Source organism: Sus scrofa, chromosome 14 (assembly GCF_054392235.1).
Source record: "Sus scrofa isolate SSC_HxYL_T2T_F1_AM1 chromosome 14, Sscrofa_HxYL_maternal_Yorkshire_Landrace_v2.0, whole genome shotgun sequence".
Classification (NCBI taxonomy): Eukaryota; Metazoa; Chordata; class Mammalia; order Artiodactyla; family Suidae; genus Sus; species Sus scrofa.
The window spans coordinates 148,129,613-148,145,986 of NC_139396.1; the positions used below are offsets into that span (position 1 = coordinate 148,129,613).

The following is a 16,374-nucleotide window of genomic DNA, read 5'->3' on the forward strand; positions in this document are numbered from 1 at the left end:
ACCAGTTAAGGGGCAGGTATTATAATTATAATTTATTTTTATTACTTTGTCTTTTTTGGGCTGCACCCACGGCGTATGGAGGTTCCCAGGCTAGGGGTCAAATTGGAGGTGTAGCCATTGGGCCTATGCCACAGCCACAGCAACGAGGGATCCACGCCATGTCTTCAGCTTGCACCATAGCTCACAGCAACGCTGGATCCTTCACTCACTGAGCAAGGCCAGGGATCAAACCTGTGTTGTCATGGATGGTAGTCAGATTTGTTTCTGCTGAGCCACTCCAGTTTCTGCTGGGAACTCCTGTAATTGTAACATAGATGAAAGATGATAGTAATGTGGGCAGGCTGCAAAGGGGGTAGGAATTGCTTAATATTGAATGTAGTTTTAAAGCAGAATCAGTAGGATTTGTTGATGCCTTGGGGGATGGGAGAAAGAAAAGAGTCAGAGAGAACTTCAGGAGTTTTTTGACCTTAGAGTAAGACAGAGTTGTCATCAGTTGATATGAGGAAGATTTTTAAAACAAAGATCCCTTTGAATTTGGTATGTTAAGTTTAAGATGTCTTTTAGACATCTACGAGGTGATATCAAAACGGCAGTTGGAATTTAGAGGAGAGAGGTCTGTACTGTTTGGGGCTGATTGGCTTAAAGATACCAAATTGGAAATAGTTGATGATACCTAAAGCCGTGAGATCAGAGGCGATCACGAGGGAAGGGACTGTACTGAGAAAAGAGAGCAAAGGGCTGAGCTGTGAAGTACAGCAGAATTCACAGAATATTCTGTGATAGGCGTAGGTTCCTTCCTCATAGAAGCTTACCTAACGTTGAAATATTTACAACTACTTATTTTGTTGCCTCTAATTTATACAAGTAGTGTAAACAAATCCTGCCCTCAGTCCTTGCTAACTCAGTGTTTGTCATTTTCAAATAATCAGAACTAAAGCTCTCTTTAAAGCCTTTCACAACTCAAAACTACTAATTAGAAAGCACTGGTCTTTGCTAATAGGAGGGCAGTTCCTTTCCATTCTGCAGTAGCATCATTGACCTAAACTGAGAGAACCAAGTGTTCCTGGAATAGATTCAGTAGAGTGATTACCACTCACACAATTCATTGTTCTATAAAATTAAAATATTGTCAGAACAGCTGTGGACATTTAAAATACACTAAAATTGATCCTCTCCTTTGGAGATTGGCTTTATGGGCCTAGAAAATGTTTTGAATACTTGGGATGCTGAAACAAAAGCGAAATTTTCTTATGTTGGAAGGTAAGGATCTTGCGATGATGCTGTCTTGCTTTGCCTTTTATTGTGGAGAACTTCAGACTCAGTATACATATTAAATCATAATACTATTTCTGCAGTGATTACAGTAAGTTATATGTACCTGTCTTAAAATCTTCCTTCTCAGCATATTTTTCCTTTCCTAGTAGCAATCCAATTTCTTTTTGGGAAATTGCCTTTCACTCATTGAGATTAGGCCCCCCCCCCCCGCCTTTTTTTCCTTTTATGGCTGCATCTGCAGCATATAGAAGTTCCCAGGCTAGGAGTTGAATTGGAGCTGCAGCTGCAGGCCTGCACCACAGCTATAGCAACACCAGATCCAAGCTGCATCTGTGATCTATGCTGCAGCTTTCAGCTATGCCAGATCCTTAACCCACTGAGTGAGGACAGGGATTGAACCCACATCCTTACGGACATTATGTTGGGTTCTCAACCTGCTGAGCCATGACAGGCACTTCACTGAGAGTAGTCTTTTTTTTTTTTTTTTTTTTAAATTATTTTTATTAGAGTATAGTTGACTTACAGTGTTGTGTCAATTTCTGCTGTACAGCATAATGACCCAGTCATATATAGATATATGTATATATTGTTTTTCTCATCCTATTTTCCATCATGTTCTACCCCAAGAGGTTGGCTATAGTTCCTAGTGCTATACACTAGGACCTCATTGCTTAACCATTCTAAATGTGATAGTTTTGTGTCTGCTAACCCCAGACTCCCAGTCCATTCCATTCCCTCCCCTCCTTCCCTTGGCAACCACAAGTCTGTTCTCTGTCTGTGAGTCTGTTTCTGTTTTGTAGATAAGTTCATTTGTGCCATTAGATTCCACGTATAAGTGATATCACATGGTATTTGTCTTTCTCTTTCTTACTTTATAGTAAGAGAATTTATAGTTGCATCCATTTTGCCATTGAGAGTAATCTTGATGGGATGATAAATCCAGATACTTGTCTATTTTAAGCTCGATTTTCCAGCCAGCCTCTTTTAAAAATTCTCTGAATTTCTCCATATCTTTTCAACAAATTCTCATTTTTCTTTAAGCTAGCCAAAAGTAGTTTCTGTGGCTTACAACCAAAGAAATCTAACTGATACACTATGCTAGACATACTTTTAGAAAGTATCTATTTTTATTGTTATTAGACTTATTTAAAATACCTAAAGTTCCAAAGTATAGAGTTATTTATAGAAATACAGCTTAACAAATTGTGTTTGATGTGGTTCAAGGTTAGCAGTATTTAATATTTTCAATTGAGAACTGCGAAATAAAATAAATAAAATTTGCCCTTTAAGTATGTACCACCCTACTAATAAGATATTTTTTTCATAGTGGCATAGATTAAATATGAATTAAAGGTATGAGCTAAAAGCATCAAAAAGAGGTCCAAAACTCTGGAGCAAGATTTTTTTTTTTCCATTGAAAATCCCTTGACTGGATTACTTTTTAGTTTTTTTCCTGCTTTGAATGATATAAAGAAAATACATTCAGACTAATTCTTTTTTTTTTTTTTTGAGAAATTAAAGCATGTTTTATTTTTTTATTTTATTTTTATTTTTTTTGTCTCTTTGCCATTTCTTGGGCTGCTCTCGGGGCATATGGAGGTTCCCAGGCTAGGGGTCGAATCGGAGCTGTAGCCGCCAGCCTACGCCAGAGCCACAGCAACACCAGATCCGAGCTGCGTCTGCAACCTACTCCACTGCTAATGGCAACGCCAGATCCTCAACCTACTGAGCAAGGCCAGGGATTGAACCTGCAACCTCATGGTTCCTAGTCGGATTTGTTAACCACTGACCCACGACAGGAACTCCTTAAAGCATGTTTTAAAAATGCTAATTAATAAAAGGAACAACTCATCTGCTTTCTTGTTGGGGGAGATAAAAATTTTACTGCTAGGGAGTTCCTGTCGTGGCGCAGTGGTTAACGAATCTGACTAGGAACCATGAGGTTGTGGGTTCGGTCCCTGCCCTTGCTCAGTGGGTTAACGATCCGGCATTGCCGTGAGCTGTGGTATAGGTTGCAGACGCGGCTCGGATCCCGTGTTGCTGTGGCTCTGGCGTAGGCCGGTAGCTACAGCTCTGATTCAACCCCTAGCCTGGGAACCTCCATATGCCACGGGAGCGGCCCAAGAAATAGCAACAACAACAACAACAACAAAAAAAAAGACAAAAAAAACCCAAAAACAAACAAACAAAAAATTTTACTGCTAGGTTTTCCATTCTGCATCTTTGTACACAGCACTTACAGTTTTTCTAGTAACATCAGAAGTTAGTATATAAATCTATTCATAAATTTAGGGGACATTCAGGGAATTGCTGTTTTACTCTCTCAAAGACTTAAAATTTTTATCCTCCTTTATGGAAGCAAACTTATAAAATTAATTTGTATAAAGCAAATAAATTTTTAATAATTTATTTCCATGATAAAATCAGAGGTAGATTCCTTTAGAAAAACTTTTCCAGTGCAAAATGGAGTACTTTGGGAAGGAAGGAAGAATGTATTTCAGTAGTTGTGGAATTGTTTTGGAAAAACTTCAAAACTTTGTAGTAATTTCTTTATTCTAGGTTTTATTCTTTCTAATTATTTCTCAATTGGATTTACCTGTAATTATAGGAATTTTTTACTTGTAATTTTACTGTTTTCTTTTGGCACATATATTTCCAATATCTAATAACTCTAGGCTTTGTTAACCTATTTTGCCTGTAGACTTAATTATACTTAATCTTGCATATTTAGGTGAGAGGATGGACTCATAAAAACAATAAGGTTACTATTATGAAGCTTTTAGTCTATTAAATATTAAGTACAATCTCATTCTGTCTTACTTTATCTTCACAGAATTCTATCTTCTTCTAGGCATAATCTCCACGATTAAAGTTTAGAGAAGTTAAGCGATTTGTTCAAGGTTTCACAGTTAATAAGTAGGAAAGTGATGTTTAACTTCATGACTCTTTGTTTTTTTGGTGGCGCTGGCAGTATATGGAAGTTCCCAGACCAGGATCAAACACTTGTCACAGCAGCCACCTGAGCCACTGCAGTGACAACGCATAATCCTTAACCTGCTGCGCAGCAAGGGAGGTCTCATAACTCTTGCTCTTAATCTTTTATGGCTCTAAGGTTATTTTCATCCATTCATTCAATAAGTGAATACTGAGGCCAGTCATGTAGGAGTTGTAGGCATGTTGAGTATTTTAATTTTAAATGTGATGGGAAATCATTGAAATGTTTTGAGTAGGGAAATGATAAGGGTAGATTTATATTTTTAGTTATTCTGGTTGTGTTGTGAGAATTGAATGTGATAGGAAGGGAGTAAAAATGGAAAGAAGGGGACCAGTTTGGAGATGATTGTAGTGATCCAGGTGATTTGGGATGGACCGGGATGTGTCACAGTTAAAGGAAAGGATCAGTGGTTCGAGTCTGGGAGAGGTGACCAAATGAAGTGTTTATAATTGCTAAGGTACAGACACGCAGACACCAGCCAATCAAAATAGATGCTGGCTTTAGGGTAGGGTACTGGACGAGCTATGCCGAGCCAGGCATTACTGCTTTCGTTGTCTTTTGTGGCGAGGTCTGGATTATCTGAGAGCCAGGGGAGCTGGGAAGGGGAAAGAAAGCCTGGTAGCTGCTCAAGGGCAGCATCTACTTAACAATCAGTGAAGCATTTCCATACTTTAACAGTTGGAAAGGCTGTATTCTTGCGTCCTAGTGAATGTCGTTCCAGGATTTATTGATAGAAGTTATTCAGGCAGAGTTGCAGAGATCTTCCGTAAGGGGCCAGATAATGAAGCGGTAGATTTCTCATGGATGTGTTTTTATAAAAAGAGAGTCTTGGATGGCCTTAAATGTAGATATAAATATTAGATATGAATGGTGAAGCCTTTGTGTGTATAAAGCATTGTTTATAGTTATTTGTATTTTAAATTAATACTCAGTTTATAAATTTACATTTTTAATCATTTTAGTTATAGAATGCAGAAAACTACAAATTAAGACATCTGGTTTTTCTTAAACTTTTAGGTCATATTCATAAATCTTTCATTCTGTTTATAAACGTATTAGTTTAGAGTAAAATAAAGACAATCTGTAGAGTCTTGGCTATAGACCATTCCTTCTAATAACTGCTAGAAGTTACGTTAACTTCTAGTATTAGCAAAGATAGGAAGAATTTGACTGCTGTTTTCTTTCGTGTAGAACGTTAGGTATTTTAAGATTACAGAGTAAAGATTTTAAAATTTCTAAATTCCAGTTTCCTGTGTTGAATAACAGTGTTTATTTTAAATAAAGAAATAAATAGAATTAATACATTTAGTTATTAGTATTATCTTCCTATAATTGCTTGTAACAAGTTACCACAAACTTGGTGTCTTCAAACAACACACGTTTATCAATCTCTTACCATTCTGGAGGTTAGACGACTGAAATCAGTTTCACTTGATTCACAAAATCAAGATGTTGGCAGGACCACACTCCAGAGGCTCTAAGAAAGAATCTGTATCTTTGACTTTTCCAACAACTGGAGTTGCAATCCTTGGCTTTTTTTTCTCTTCCTCCATCTCCAGGCATGGAACACAGCATCTTGCTTCAGTGGTCATATTGCTGTCTCCTTTGGTAGTCAAATCTCTCTTGTAAGGACCCTTGTGGTAACATGTAGAGCCTACTTGGTTAATCCAGGATAAACTCCCCAGCTCAAGATCCTTGATTATCCCTTTTGCCAGATGAAGTAACATTCATAGGTTCTGGTGATTAGGACCTGGTTATCTTGGGGACGGGAGCATTATTCAGCCTATGAAAAACTTGCTCTGAAATATTTTGTTTTAGTGCAGATTTCATAAACATATTATTGATTTAAGTATATCCCTGACTCTATTTAGAATTTTATATGCTGTTATTCCCTGTAAAACTCTGCCAGGCAATACTCAGTTATTATTTGCTTTCAACTCTGTGCCTTTCGGTGATAAAGTGTTTTAAACTTTTTACTTAGAAAGAGTTTCAAATTTATAGAAAAGTTGCAAGCATAAGGAGAGTATGAAGAATGTACAAATGCCCTTTACCCCAGTTAACCTGTTATTAATATTTTACCCTTTTGCCTTATTATTCCCGACTTACATTATTGAAAATAAACCTATATTATCTTTTTAGGAAAACAAGTTAGAAGATTCATACCAATAGATGTATTACTTGTATGTAATGTCCTTATAATCTCATCTCTTTTCAGTTAAATTGGAGGTTGCAAACTGTTCTGTAAAAGGCCATATAGTAAATATTTTTGGCCTTGCAAGCCCACAATCTCTGTTGCAGCTACTTAACTCTGCTATTGTACTGCAAAAGCAGCCATAAATAATACTTAAATGAATGAGCATACTGTGTTGTAACAAAACTTTATTTACAAGAATAGATAGTGGGTTGGATTTTGCATGGGCTGCTGTTTGCCAACCTGAGTTAAATGAGTTCTGTGTGGTTTAGAGTTATAGTTAAATAAAAAAAAAAAATCATTGTGTTCCTTTAATTTCTTTGGTTACCAAGGAATAGTACTTGGTCTTTTCACACATAAATTATAAAGTTTTCTATATCTGATTTAAAAGGTTGTGTTGTTATCAAAGAGACAATCTAGGGTGCTACCTCATTTGTACCTGAAAAATACAGCCTCATAGAATGTAAGCATTGAAAAGGACTTTGAAGATGAATGAATGAATGCATGGGTGAGTGAACAAATAAGCAGATAAAAACTGTAAAGGCTAATATTTCTGTAGTTAGGATCTGTTTGGAAGTTTTAAAGTTTTGTGATTCAATGGTAAACTAAAGTTTTTTGATATAAGCAAATTTAACATCAAGTGATTGCTCTCATAATTGTGAAAAAATGTCACTTGATCCCAATGCCGGCATTTGTGTTGACTTTTGAGTTAGGACCTAGTAGTATCCTTATTATAGGCTAAAAAGAATATTGATGTGTATTGATACTTTCGTGACAAGAGAAAGTCAGATGATGTTATAGAATATTGCATGAATTTAGAAAGGTTTGTAAGATAGATGATAGAAAAGTGATGGGCAAATTATGTTATCAAAATAATGTAGGCGTCAAAGTTTTGTAAAAAAAAAGAAAGGTGCCATAAGGAATGAGATTATTTTTAACTATGGACCAGTGATTTAGTTTGAGCAGGATAACATCACTCATTATTTTAAGCAAATATTTATTTTATTCGTTTTACAAGTTTGTTTATGTATGTATAATTTATATGTTTATGTTGGTTTGATATTTATAAAAGAACTTTAAGCATAAGGAGTTTATGTCTGGTTTTTGCTTGAGGATAATAGTTTCATTAGAATTAAAATAATTTATGAACCCTTAAATCTGATGAAACTATTTTACCTTTAGGAGCATTCCTTCCATAACTTAAGTTTGAGAAACAATGATCTAGACTAGTCTGCTACGTTTTACATATGAAGAAAACAAGGCTCATAAGTAACATCATGAATGTGAATAGAAAAAGGCAGTTTTTCAACTTAGTATTTATGTTATCCTGTACTTATTAGTAGTTTTTATTTTGTTGTGCATAATATTTTTTTCTTTTTGAGGATGATAAGCTTCTTTGGTTATGTCAGTTTTGGTTCTTAATAATAATGTTGCTAAGAAAAAATGTAATTTTTATTTTACTGTTTCTGTACTAGTTTGCAATTTGCAATGCTTTCATTTCCACTGTCTTTTAAAAAATTACGTATTTGAAATAAGCCTTAGGAGATAGATGTTATTTCTGTTTTATTGATGAAGGCTTGATGATGGGAGAGATTATAAACAGACTTTTCCAAGGTCACATTTTCAGTAAGTGACAGAACTTGGATTTGAATATGTTGTTTTTCATTCTGATATGCTAGTAGCATACTAAAGTAAACCTGAAATTTATATTATTTAAATAATTCTTTCATATTGTGATAATTTATTTAACATATCCAAGTCTGATTTGAGTGTACGATTTTTTTCACTTGTAAGCATTACATTTGCTGTTAGAATTTTTCTAAGTTACATTTCAGGCCATTTATTATGTGTATTCTGTTTATTAATGCGATGAGCATTGAATTCTTAAATTCTCTTAATCCGTACATTCTATTTCTATAAGTCTTTGTTTAATACTTTGTGTTATTTGGTTTTTTGAAATAGGTCCTGATTGTTCTTTGAATGTTCCCTCCACTGAATCTTACTGGATTCTGCCAAATGTAAAACCCTTCAGTCCTTCTGTAGGTCGAGCTTCCCATAAAGCTGTTTTACATGGGAAATTTATGTGGGTGATTGGTGGATATACTTTTAACTACAGTTCTTTCCAAATGGTCTTGAAGTAAGTATTTTTTTTCCTTCAGATTTTCATAACCTGTTTTCTAAGCTGGGCTCTTTTTGGGAAGGGGTTACAAGACTATCCTAAATGTCTTATGTTACTGTTCTACAAATTTATGAATGGTTATTTTTGTGATAGTATCTCTTTGCCGTATGGGACTGACTTGAGAATATATGAACTCAGTATATCTGTAAGCTTTTTGTCATTGTGCATATAGGTTTGTTCTGTATAGATATTTTATTAACTTTCTAGAATTTGTATTTAACAAATTCTGAATAAGAAAATATTAACTTTAAATAAGGACAGGCCAGATCAGGCCTGTATTGGGTATTATGAATCCCTACTTTCTGTTTTTTAGAAGGAAGTGTAATTGCTTATAGAAAAATACTTTCAGCTTGTTCTTCAAATTTTCATTTACCTAATCTTGTACTTTGCATTTACTTTACAAGCTTTTGTTTGGAGAACAGTGCCAGTATTATAAAGCAGAGTATTCATTTACCATTGACTCAATAGAGGTTATCCTTTGCATGATTGGATGATAAGGAAAAGTGCATGGTTGCCATCTTTATCTGATTTTTTTTTCAGCTGGTTATTGTATTTTATGAACTATTCAGTGACAGAATAAAAGAAGAAATAAGAATGATTTGATTATCAATGTCATTTTCAGGGGTTCTATTCATAATGCGTAATAACTGGTGCAGCCTGGGCATCAGAAGTGACCCTGGATGGAATACCATAATGGTGTTTTCCCAAAAGAGTTGCCATATTTAGCAGATATAGGACAAACTTGAATTTCAGATCAAGAGAATAATTTTTTAGTATGAGTAGGTCTCATAATTTTATTGCTATTTTTGATTTGGTCCAAATATTGCATTGGTCATACTTATACTAAAAAATCATTGTTTATGTGAAATTCAGATTTAACTGGGCATTCTATATTTTATTTGCAAACCCTAATTCCTGAAAATATTAGCCCTGTTAATTTTGTTGGATTTTAAAAATTCTGTGTGTAAGTGGAGATTGCTTTAAAACTGTATTGAAATGACTAGAATTAAAATAAAATAAATTCTGGAAAGAGGAAGGAAGAATTTTAAAGTAAATATTTAAGTGAACGGTTAGAATTTGGTAACACAATATGTGAAGGATAAAACATAGTTGAAAGAATTGAAAGAAAGTTGATAAGATTAAAATGAATTAAGATATGAAAAGAACCTGAAGAAATGAGATTTAAATGTGGAAACAAAAAGGAAATTAACTATGATTAATAAAAATGAAAAGCCTGTGAAAATAAAGTGGAACTTTGGATTAAATTGTGATATTTGCAAAGTAGAGTTTTGAAGACAGAATAGTTGTCAAGAAAATGGAAATCTTTAGAAGTTTGTGTCCTGCACAAGTTAAATAGCATATTTTATTTTATTTTATTATTATTATTTTTAATGGTATAAACTTAAATGAGTAAGCATTAGGCCCTTAAACACCCTGAATTCATAAACTATGAGATAGTTGAGAAAACTCAACCACTCTTAAACCATTTTTAAAAGTCGCATATTTTAAATTAAGTGATGAATATTACTTGATAGTCTTCTGAACATATATTTTCCATTTAAACCAGCTATGAGGTGTCAGGTTAGAAGTAGTTTTGTTGCTGTTTTCACAGGTTAGAGAATTCATTATTCCAAATGTGGTTTAGTTGTAGGTAAGGATGCTTAAATAGCTTGTAGAAGTGATGGCATCAGTCATAAGTTGATTTATCTTCTATCGTAGAATTTAACTCAGGTGTAGATGTTACATTTAAGACAGATTATTCAGTAAATAATACCAAGGTTTTGTATCAGTGTCTATTACATTAGAGAATATTTTACAGAACATTTATCCATTGCCGTTAGTGAAAATAAACATGTGTTCATGGTTATAGCAAATTGCTTTGGACACTTATGTGCTAAAAACTTGGGGTATGTCAGTGGACAAAATGAGTGTCCCGGTCTTTGTGAAGTTAGTGACAAAAGGTGGCAATTAGAAAAGAAAAAGTAATTAGCATAATAAATAAGGATAAATTATTTATATGCACATATATACATAGATATTTATAGATAGAAAGATAGCAAGGTGGATAGTGGGGGTAAGCAAATTAGGAATACCAAAGAAGAGAGAGTTGCAGTTATAAATGTGATGGTCAAGGTAGGCTTCATGGGAAAGGAGAGAATAAGGCAGGCTTGAGGGAAGTCATTGGCAGTGCAGTTATCTGGAGGCAGAGAAAAGAGCCAGACAAAAGCCTCAAGGTAGGAGCTACTTGAAGAGTTCAAGGAACAACAAGGAGGCCCATGTGACTTTATTTTATTTTTATTTTTTATTTTTGTCTTTTGTCTTTTTAGGGCTGCACCTGCAGCATGTGGAGGTTCCCAGGCTAGGGGTCCAATCGGAGCTGCAGTTGCTGGCCTACACCATAGCCACAGCAATGCCAGATTCGAGCCACGTCTGCGACCTACACCACAGCTCATTGCAACACTGGATCCTTAACTGACTGAGTGAGGCCAGGGATCGAACCTGCAACCTCATGGTTCCTAGTCAGATTCATTTCTGCTGCACCATGATAGGAACTCCCCATGTGACTTTAAAAGTGTAGAAGAACTGACTGTTGTTTAGGTTAATCAGCTAGTTCAGTTATTAAAGGCAATTGAGCAAATTAATTCCAGCAATATATAGCCTAGTCAAATTAATGTATATTACACATTTAGATGATTGAATCCTAATTTAAAGTAGGTATATCTTGAATGAATCTTTATTAAAAATTTTTAGGGAGTTCCCACTGTGGCACAGAGGGTTAAGAACCTGAATGCAGTGGCTGAGTGCCAAGCCTGGTGCAGCGGGTTAAAGGATCTGGTATTACTGCAGCTGTGGCATAGGTTGCAGCTGCAGCTCAGGTTCAATCCTTGGCCCAGGAACTTCCATATGCCATGGGTGCAGCCATTAAAAAAATTTGTTACATGGTATGTAAAATTATGAGTTTATTCTAATTGTATTTGCATTTAGCGAATACTTAAACATAAGTAAAGAAAGCATATACAATTTAAAAAACTGAAGATGAATCAGCTTATGAAGTTATTTTCTTTCTTCTTTTTAGTTACAATTTAGAAAGCAGTATATGGAATGTAGGAACTGTATCAAGGGGACCTCTCCAGAGATATGGGCACTCTCTTGCCTTATATCAGGTATGGATCCTGCTTGTTAAATTTTAATATTTTCTATTTATCTTTTTTCTTAAAGTATAGTTGATCCACAGTGTGCTAATTTCTGCTGTACAGAAAAGTGACTCAGTCATATATATATATGTATATACATACACATTTCTTTTTAAATATTTTCCATCATGGTCTAGCCCAGGAGATTGGATAGTTTCCTATGCTATATGCAGTAGGAGGGTCTTGTTTACCATTCTAAATGTAAGAGTTTGCATCTCCTACCCCCATACTCCCAGCCCATACCACTCCCTCCCCCCTCTCCCTTTGCAACTAAAAGTCTATTCTCTATATCTGTGAGTCTGTTTCTGTTTTGTAGATAGGTTCATTGGTGCCATATTTTAGATTCCACATATAAGTGATATCATATGGTAATTGTCTCTCTCTTTGTGACTTATTTCACTTAGTATGATAATCTCTAGTTGCATCAATGTTGCTGTGAACAGCATTATTTCGTTCTTTTTTATGGCCAAGTAGTATTCCATTGTATATATGCACCACCTTTTCTTAATCCATTCATCTGTCAATGGACATTTAGCTTATTCCCCTGTGTCTTGGCTATTGTGACTAGTGCTGCTGTGAACATAGAGGTGCATGTATCTTTTTGAATTAGAGTTTTCTCTGGATATATGCCCAGGAGTGGGATTTTTGGCTCATATGATAATTCTATTTTTAGTTTTTTGAAGAACCTCCCTACTGTTTTCATAGTGGTTACACCAGTTTACATTCCCACCAATAGTGTAGGAGGGTTTCCTTTTCTCCACATCCTCTATAGTATTTGTTATTTGTAGACTTATTAATGATGGCCGTTCTGACCAGTGTGAGGTGTGTTTCTCTAATAATTAGTGATGTTGAGCATCTTTTCATGTGCTTACTGGAAATCTGTATGTCTTTGGAGAAATTTCCATTTAGGTTTTCTGCCCATTTTTGATTGGGTTGTTTGTTTTTTGTTGTTGAGTTGTATGAGTTGTTTGTATATTTTGGAGACAAAGCCCTTCTTGGTTGCATCGTTTGTGCTATTTTCTCCCATTCTGTAGGTTTTCTTTTCATTTTTTGTTTGTTTGTTTGTTTCCTTTTTTGTGCAAAAGCTTCTAAGTTTGATTAGGTCCCATTGGTTAATTTTTGTTTTTATTTCTATCGCCTTGGGAGACTGACCTAATAAAACATTTTTACAATTTATGTCAAAGAATGTTTTGCATATAGAAGCAAAAATTCTCAACAAAATTTTACCAAATCCAACAACATGTAAAGATGATCATACACCATGACCAGGGGGGATTCATCCTAATTTCACAAGGATGGTTCAATAGTGTGCAAATCAACCAGTGTAATACACCACATTAACAAGAGAAAAATAATATATTTTTTTTAAAAGTTAACCTTAGAGAAAAAAAGACAATCTCACATTTATTTCAAACATTTAATGAAAAAAGTAGATCGTATGAATCACAATACCTTGAGATGTCACAGACTTATATACTATTTTAGTAAAAAAATAGATTTTAATAAAATCCTCCATTGAACATTAGAAGACATGAAGATTCAGTTTTTGTCCAGGACTTTTTATGTTGTTATCAGGTCAATCACTTAAAAAATTTTTTTTGATAAAATTCACATTACAAAAATTTACCACTTTAGCCATTTTTAAGAGTGGAATTCATTAAGTAGCATTAAGTGCACTCAAATTGTTGTGCCGCCATTACCACCATTATTTCTAGACTTCTTTTCATCTTGCAGAACTGAAGCTATACCCATGAAGTAACTCCCTATTTCCCCCTTTCCTCAGACACTGGTGAACTACTTTTCTCCTTATTATCTCTGAATTTGATTGATTAGTCGAGGTACCTCATATAAGCGGAGTCACACAGTATTTGTCCTTTAATATCTGGCTTATTTCACTTGCCATAGTGTCCTCAGGATTCATTTATCTTGTAGCATGTGTCAGAATTTCCTTCCTCTTTAAGCCTGAATAATGTTCTATATATGGTATCATACCACATTTCGTTTATCCATTCATTCATCAGTAGGTGCTTGGGTTACTTTCTTCTATTTGGCTGTTGTGAATAATGCTACTGTGAACATGGGTATTCAGCTATCTATTCAAGTCCCTGATTTCAGTTCTTGTAGGTAGATAGCCAGAAGTGGAATTGCTAGATTATTTGGTAATTCCATTTTTAGTTTTTTAGGAACTTCTGTATTGTTTTCCACGGCAGCTGTACCATTTTACATTTCCACAGGCAGTGCACGAGGGTTCTGATTCCTCCATATCCTTATCAATACTTGCTATTTTCTTTCTTTCTTTCTTTCTTTTTTTTTATAATAGCCATTTGCTAGGTGTGAAGCAGTATCTTACTGCAGTTTTGGTTTGTATTTCCTTAATGATTTTTGATGTTGAACATCTTTTCAAGTGCTTATTGGCTATTTGTATACTTTCTCTAGAGAAACATGTAATCAAGTCTTTTGCCCATTTTTTTTTTTTTTTGTCTTTTTGCTATTTCTTTGGGCCGATCCCGCAGCATATGGAGGTTCCCAGGCTAGGGGTCTAATCAGAGCTACAACTGCCGGCCTACGCCAGTCACAACAATGTGGGATCCGAGCCGCGTCTGCAACCTACACCACAGCTCACGGCAACGCCGGATCCTTAACCCACTGAGCAAGGGCAGGGACTGAACCCGCAACCTCATGGTTCCTAGTCGGATTCGTTAACCACTGCGCCACGACGGGAACTCCAGCCCATTTTTTAATTGAAATTTTTTTTTTTGGTGTTGAGTTGTAGGAATTCTTTATATATTCTAGATTTTATTCCTTAATTCGATATACGGCTTGCAAATATTTTCTCTTTTTCTGTGGGCTGTCTTTTCATCCTGTTCATAATGTTCTTTGATGGACACATTTAAAATTTTGACGTAGTCCAGTTAATCTTTTTTTTCTTTTGTTGCCACTGCTTTTGGTGTCATATCCAAGAAACCATTGCCAGATCCAATATTATGAAGTCTTTTCCTTATATTTTCTTTTAAAAATGTTAAAGTTTTAGTACTTGGGTCTTTAATCTATTTTGAGCTAAATTTTGTTTATGGTATAAGGTAAGGGTCCAAGGGTCCAATTTTCTTCTCTTACATGTGTGTGGATATTCAGTTTTCCCAGCACTGTTTGTTGAAAAGACTTTTTCCCCATTGAATGGTCTTGACACTCTTGTTGCTCATACATGTGAGGATGTACTTCTGAGCTTTCTGTGTCTTTGATCTAGGTCTGTGTTTATTCTAGGACCACAGTCACATTGTTCGATTAGTGAAGTTTTGTAGTAAGTTTTGAAATGAAGCAGTGTGAGACTTCTAACTTCAGTCTTGTTTTTCATGTTTGTTTTGTCTGTTTAGGGTCCCTTAAGGTTTTGTATGAATTTTAAGATGCACTTTTCTGTTTATGCAAAATGTCATTTGGATTTATTAGGGATTGCATTGTAATTAGTTATTTTTATGAGTTTATGGGATTCATGAATTTAGCATGATTAAAATCAAGCTATTTAACTGGTTTTTATTTTTAATCAATAAAGATTAGGAGTTCCATCGTGGCACAGTGGTTAGCAAATCGACTAGGAACCATGAGGTTGCGGGTTTGATCCCTGGCCTTGCTCAGTGGGTTAAGGATCTAGTGTTGCCGTGAGCTGTGGTGTAGGTTGCAGACGCGGCTCAGATCCTGTGTTGCTGTGGCTCTGGCGTAGGCTGGTGGCTTCAGCTCCGATTCCTAGCCTGGGAACCTCCATATGCCATGGGAGCGGCCCTAGAAAAGGCGAAAAGACAAAAAAAAAAAAAAAAAAAAAAGATTAATGTATTTTGTGGATTATGACTGTACCTTTCAAATCAGAATTTATACATTTTTGTGTTTGTTTAAGAAAATTTAGAAAACACAGGAGCGATATAAAGAATAAAGTACCACTCTTTTTTGCTTTGTATGTGCATGTTTAAAAACTTGAATAAAAATCTCTCTACCTATGTACATGTTTCTTTTTTCTTATAGTTTTGTTTTTTAGTTTTTTGATTTATTTCATCTTGTTGTAACAGCTTTATTGCGATATATTTGGCATAGCCTATAATTCCCTTGTTTAAGGTGTATAATTGAATGGTTTTTAGTATATTCAAAATTGTGCAATCATTTCTTGCAGGTTTGTCAAAACTGCAGTGTTGTGCAATCAATTTTATAGTATTTTCATCACCTCATAAAGAAACCCTGTATTCTTGAGCTGTCACCCCCAACTCCTCATCCTCCCTGTCTTAGACAATCATGAATCTATTTTCTGACTCTATAGGTTTGCCTATTCTGAATATTTCATATAAATGAAGTTGTATTCTCTGTAGTTTATGACTGGCATGTTGCAGCATATATCAGTACTTAATTTTTATGTTTCCGTAGTATCTGTTGTGCGGGTATTTTACATTTTGTTTACCCATTCATCAGTTGATGGGACTTGGTTGTTTCTACCTGTTGGCTCTTGTGAGTAGTGCTGCCATGAACGTTCCTGTGTAGATGTTTGTGTGGATGGATTCTT

At 35.1% G+C, this 16,374-nt stretch overlaps 1 protein-coding gene and 1 long non-coding RNA gene across 9 annotated transcripts in view; one reads left to right on the forward strand and one right to left on the reverse strand.

The window, feature by feature from the left end:
- The window catches only part of ATRNL1 (attractin like 1), a 770,027-nt gene that overhangs the window by 50,714 nt on the left and 702,939 nt on the right, over positions 1-16,374 (forward strand). For all 8 annotated transcript variants that reach the window (XR_014826351.1, XR_014826350.1, XR_014826353.1 and 5 more), the window contains 2 exons: positions 8,424-8,598; positions 11,717-11,804. Coding sequence is in view for 2 of the 8 variants with exons in the window: in XM_021074415.2 (XP_020930074.2) it covers positions 8,424-8,598; positions 11,717-11,804 (263 nt within the window). In the remaining 6 variants the exon portion in view is untranslated. The remainder of the gene's footprint in view (positions 1-8,423; positions 8,599-11,716; positions 11,805-16,374) is intronic.
- Positions 1-16,374, reverse strand: part of LOC146397080 (uncharacterized) — a 412,496-nt gene that overhangs the window by 34,406 nt on the left and 361,716 nt on the right. The gene's annotated exons all lie outside the window — the stretch shown is intronic.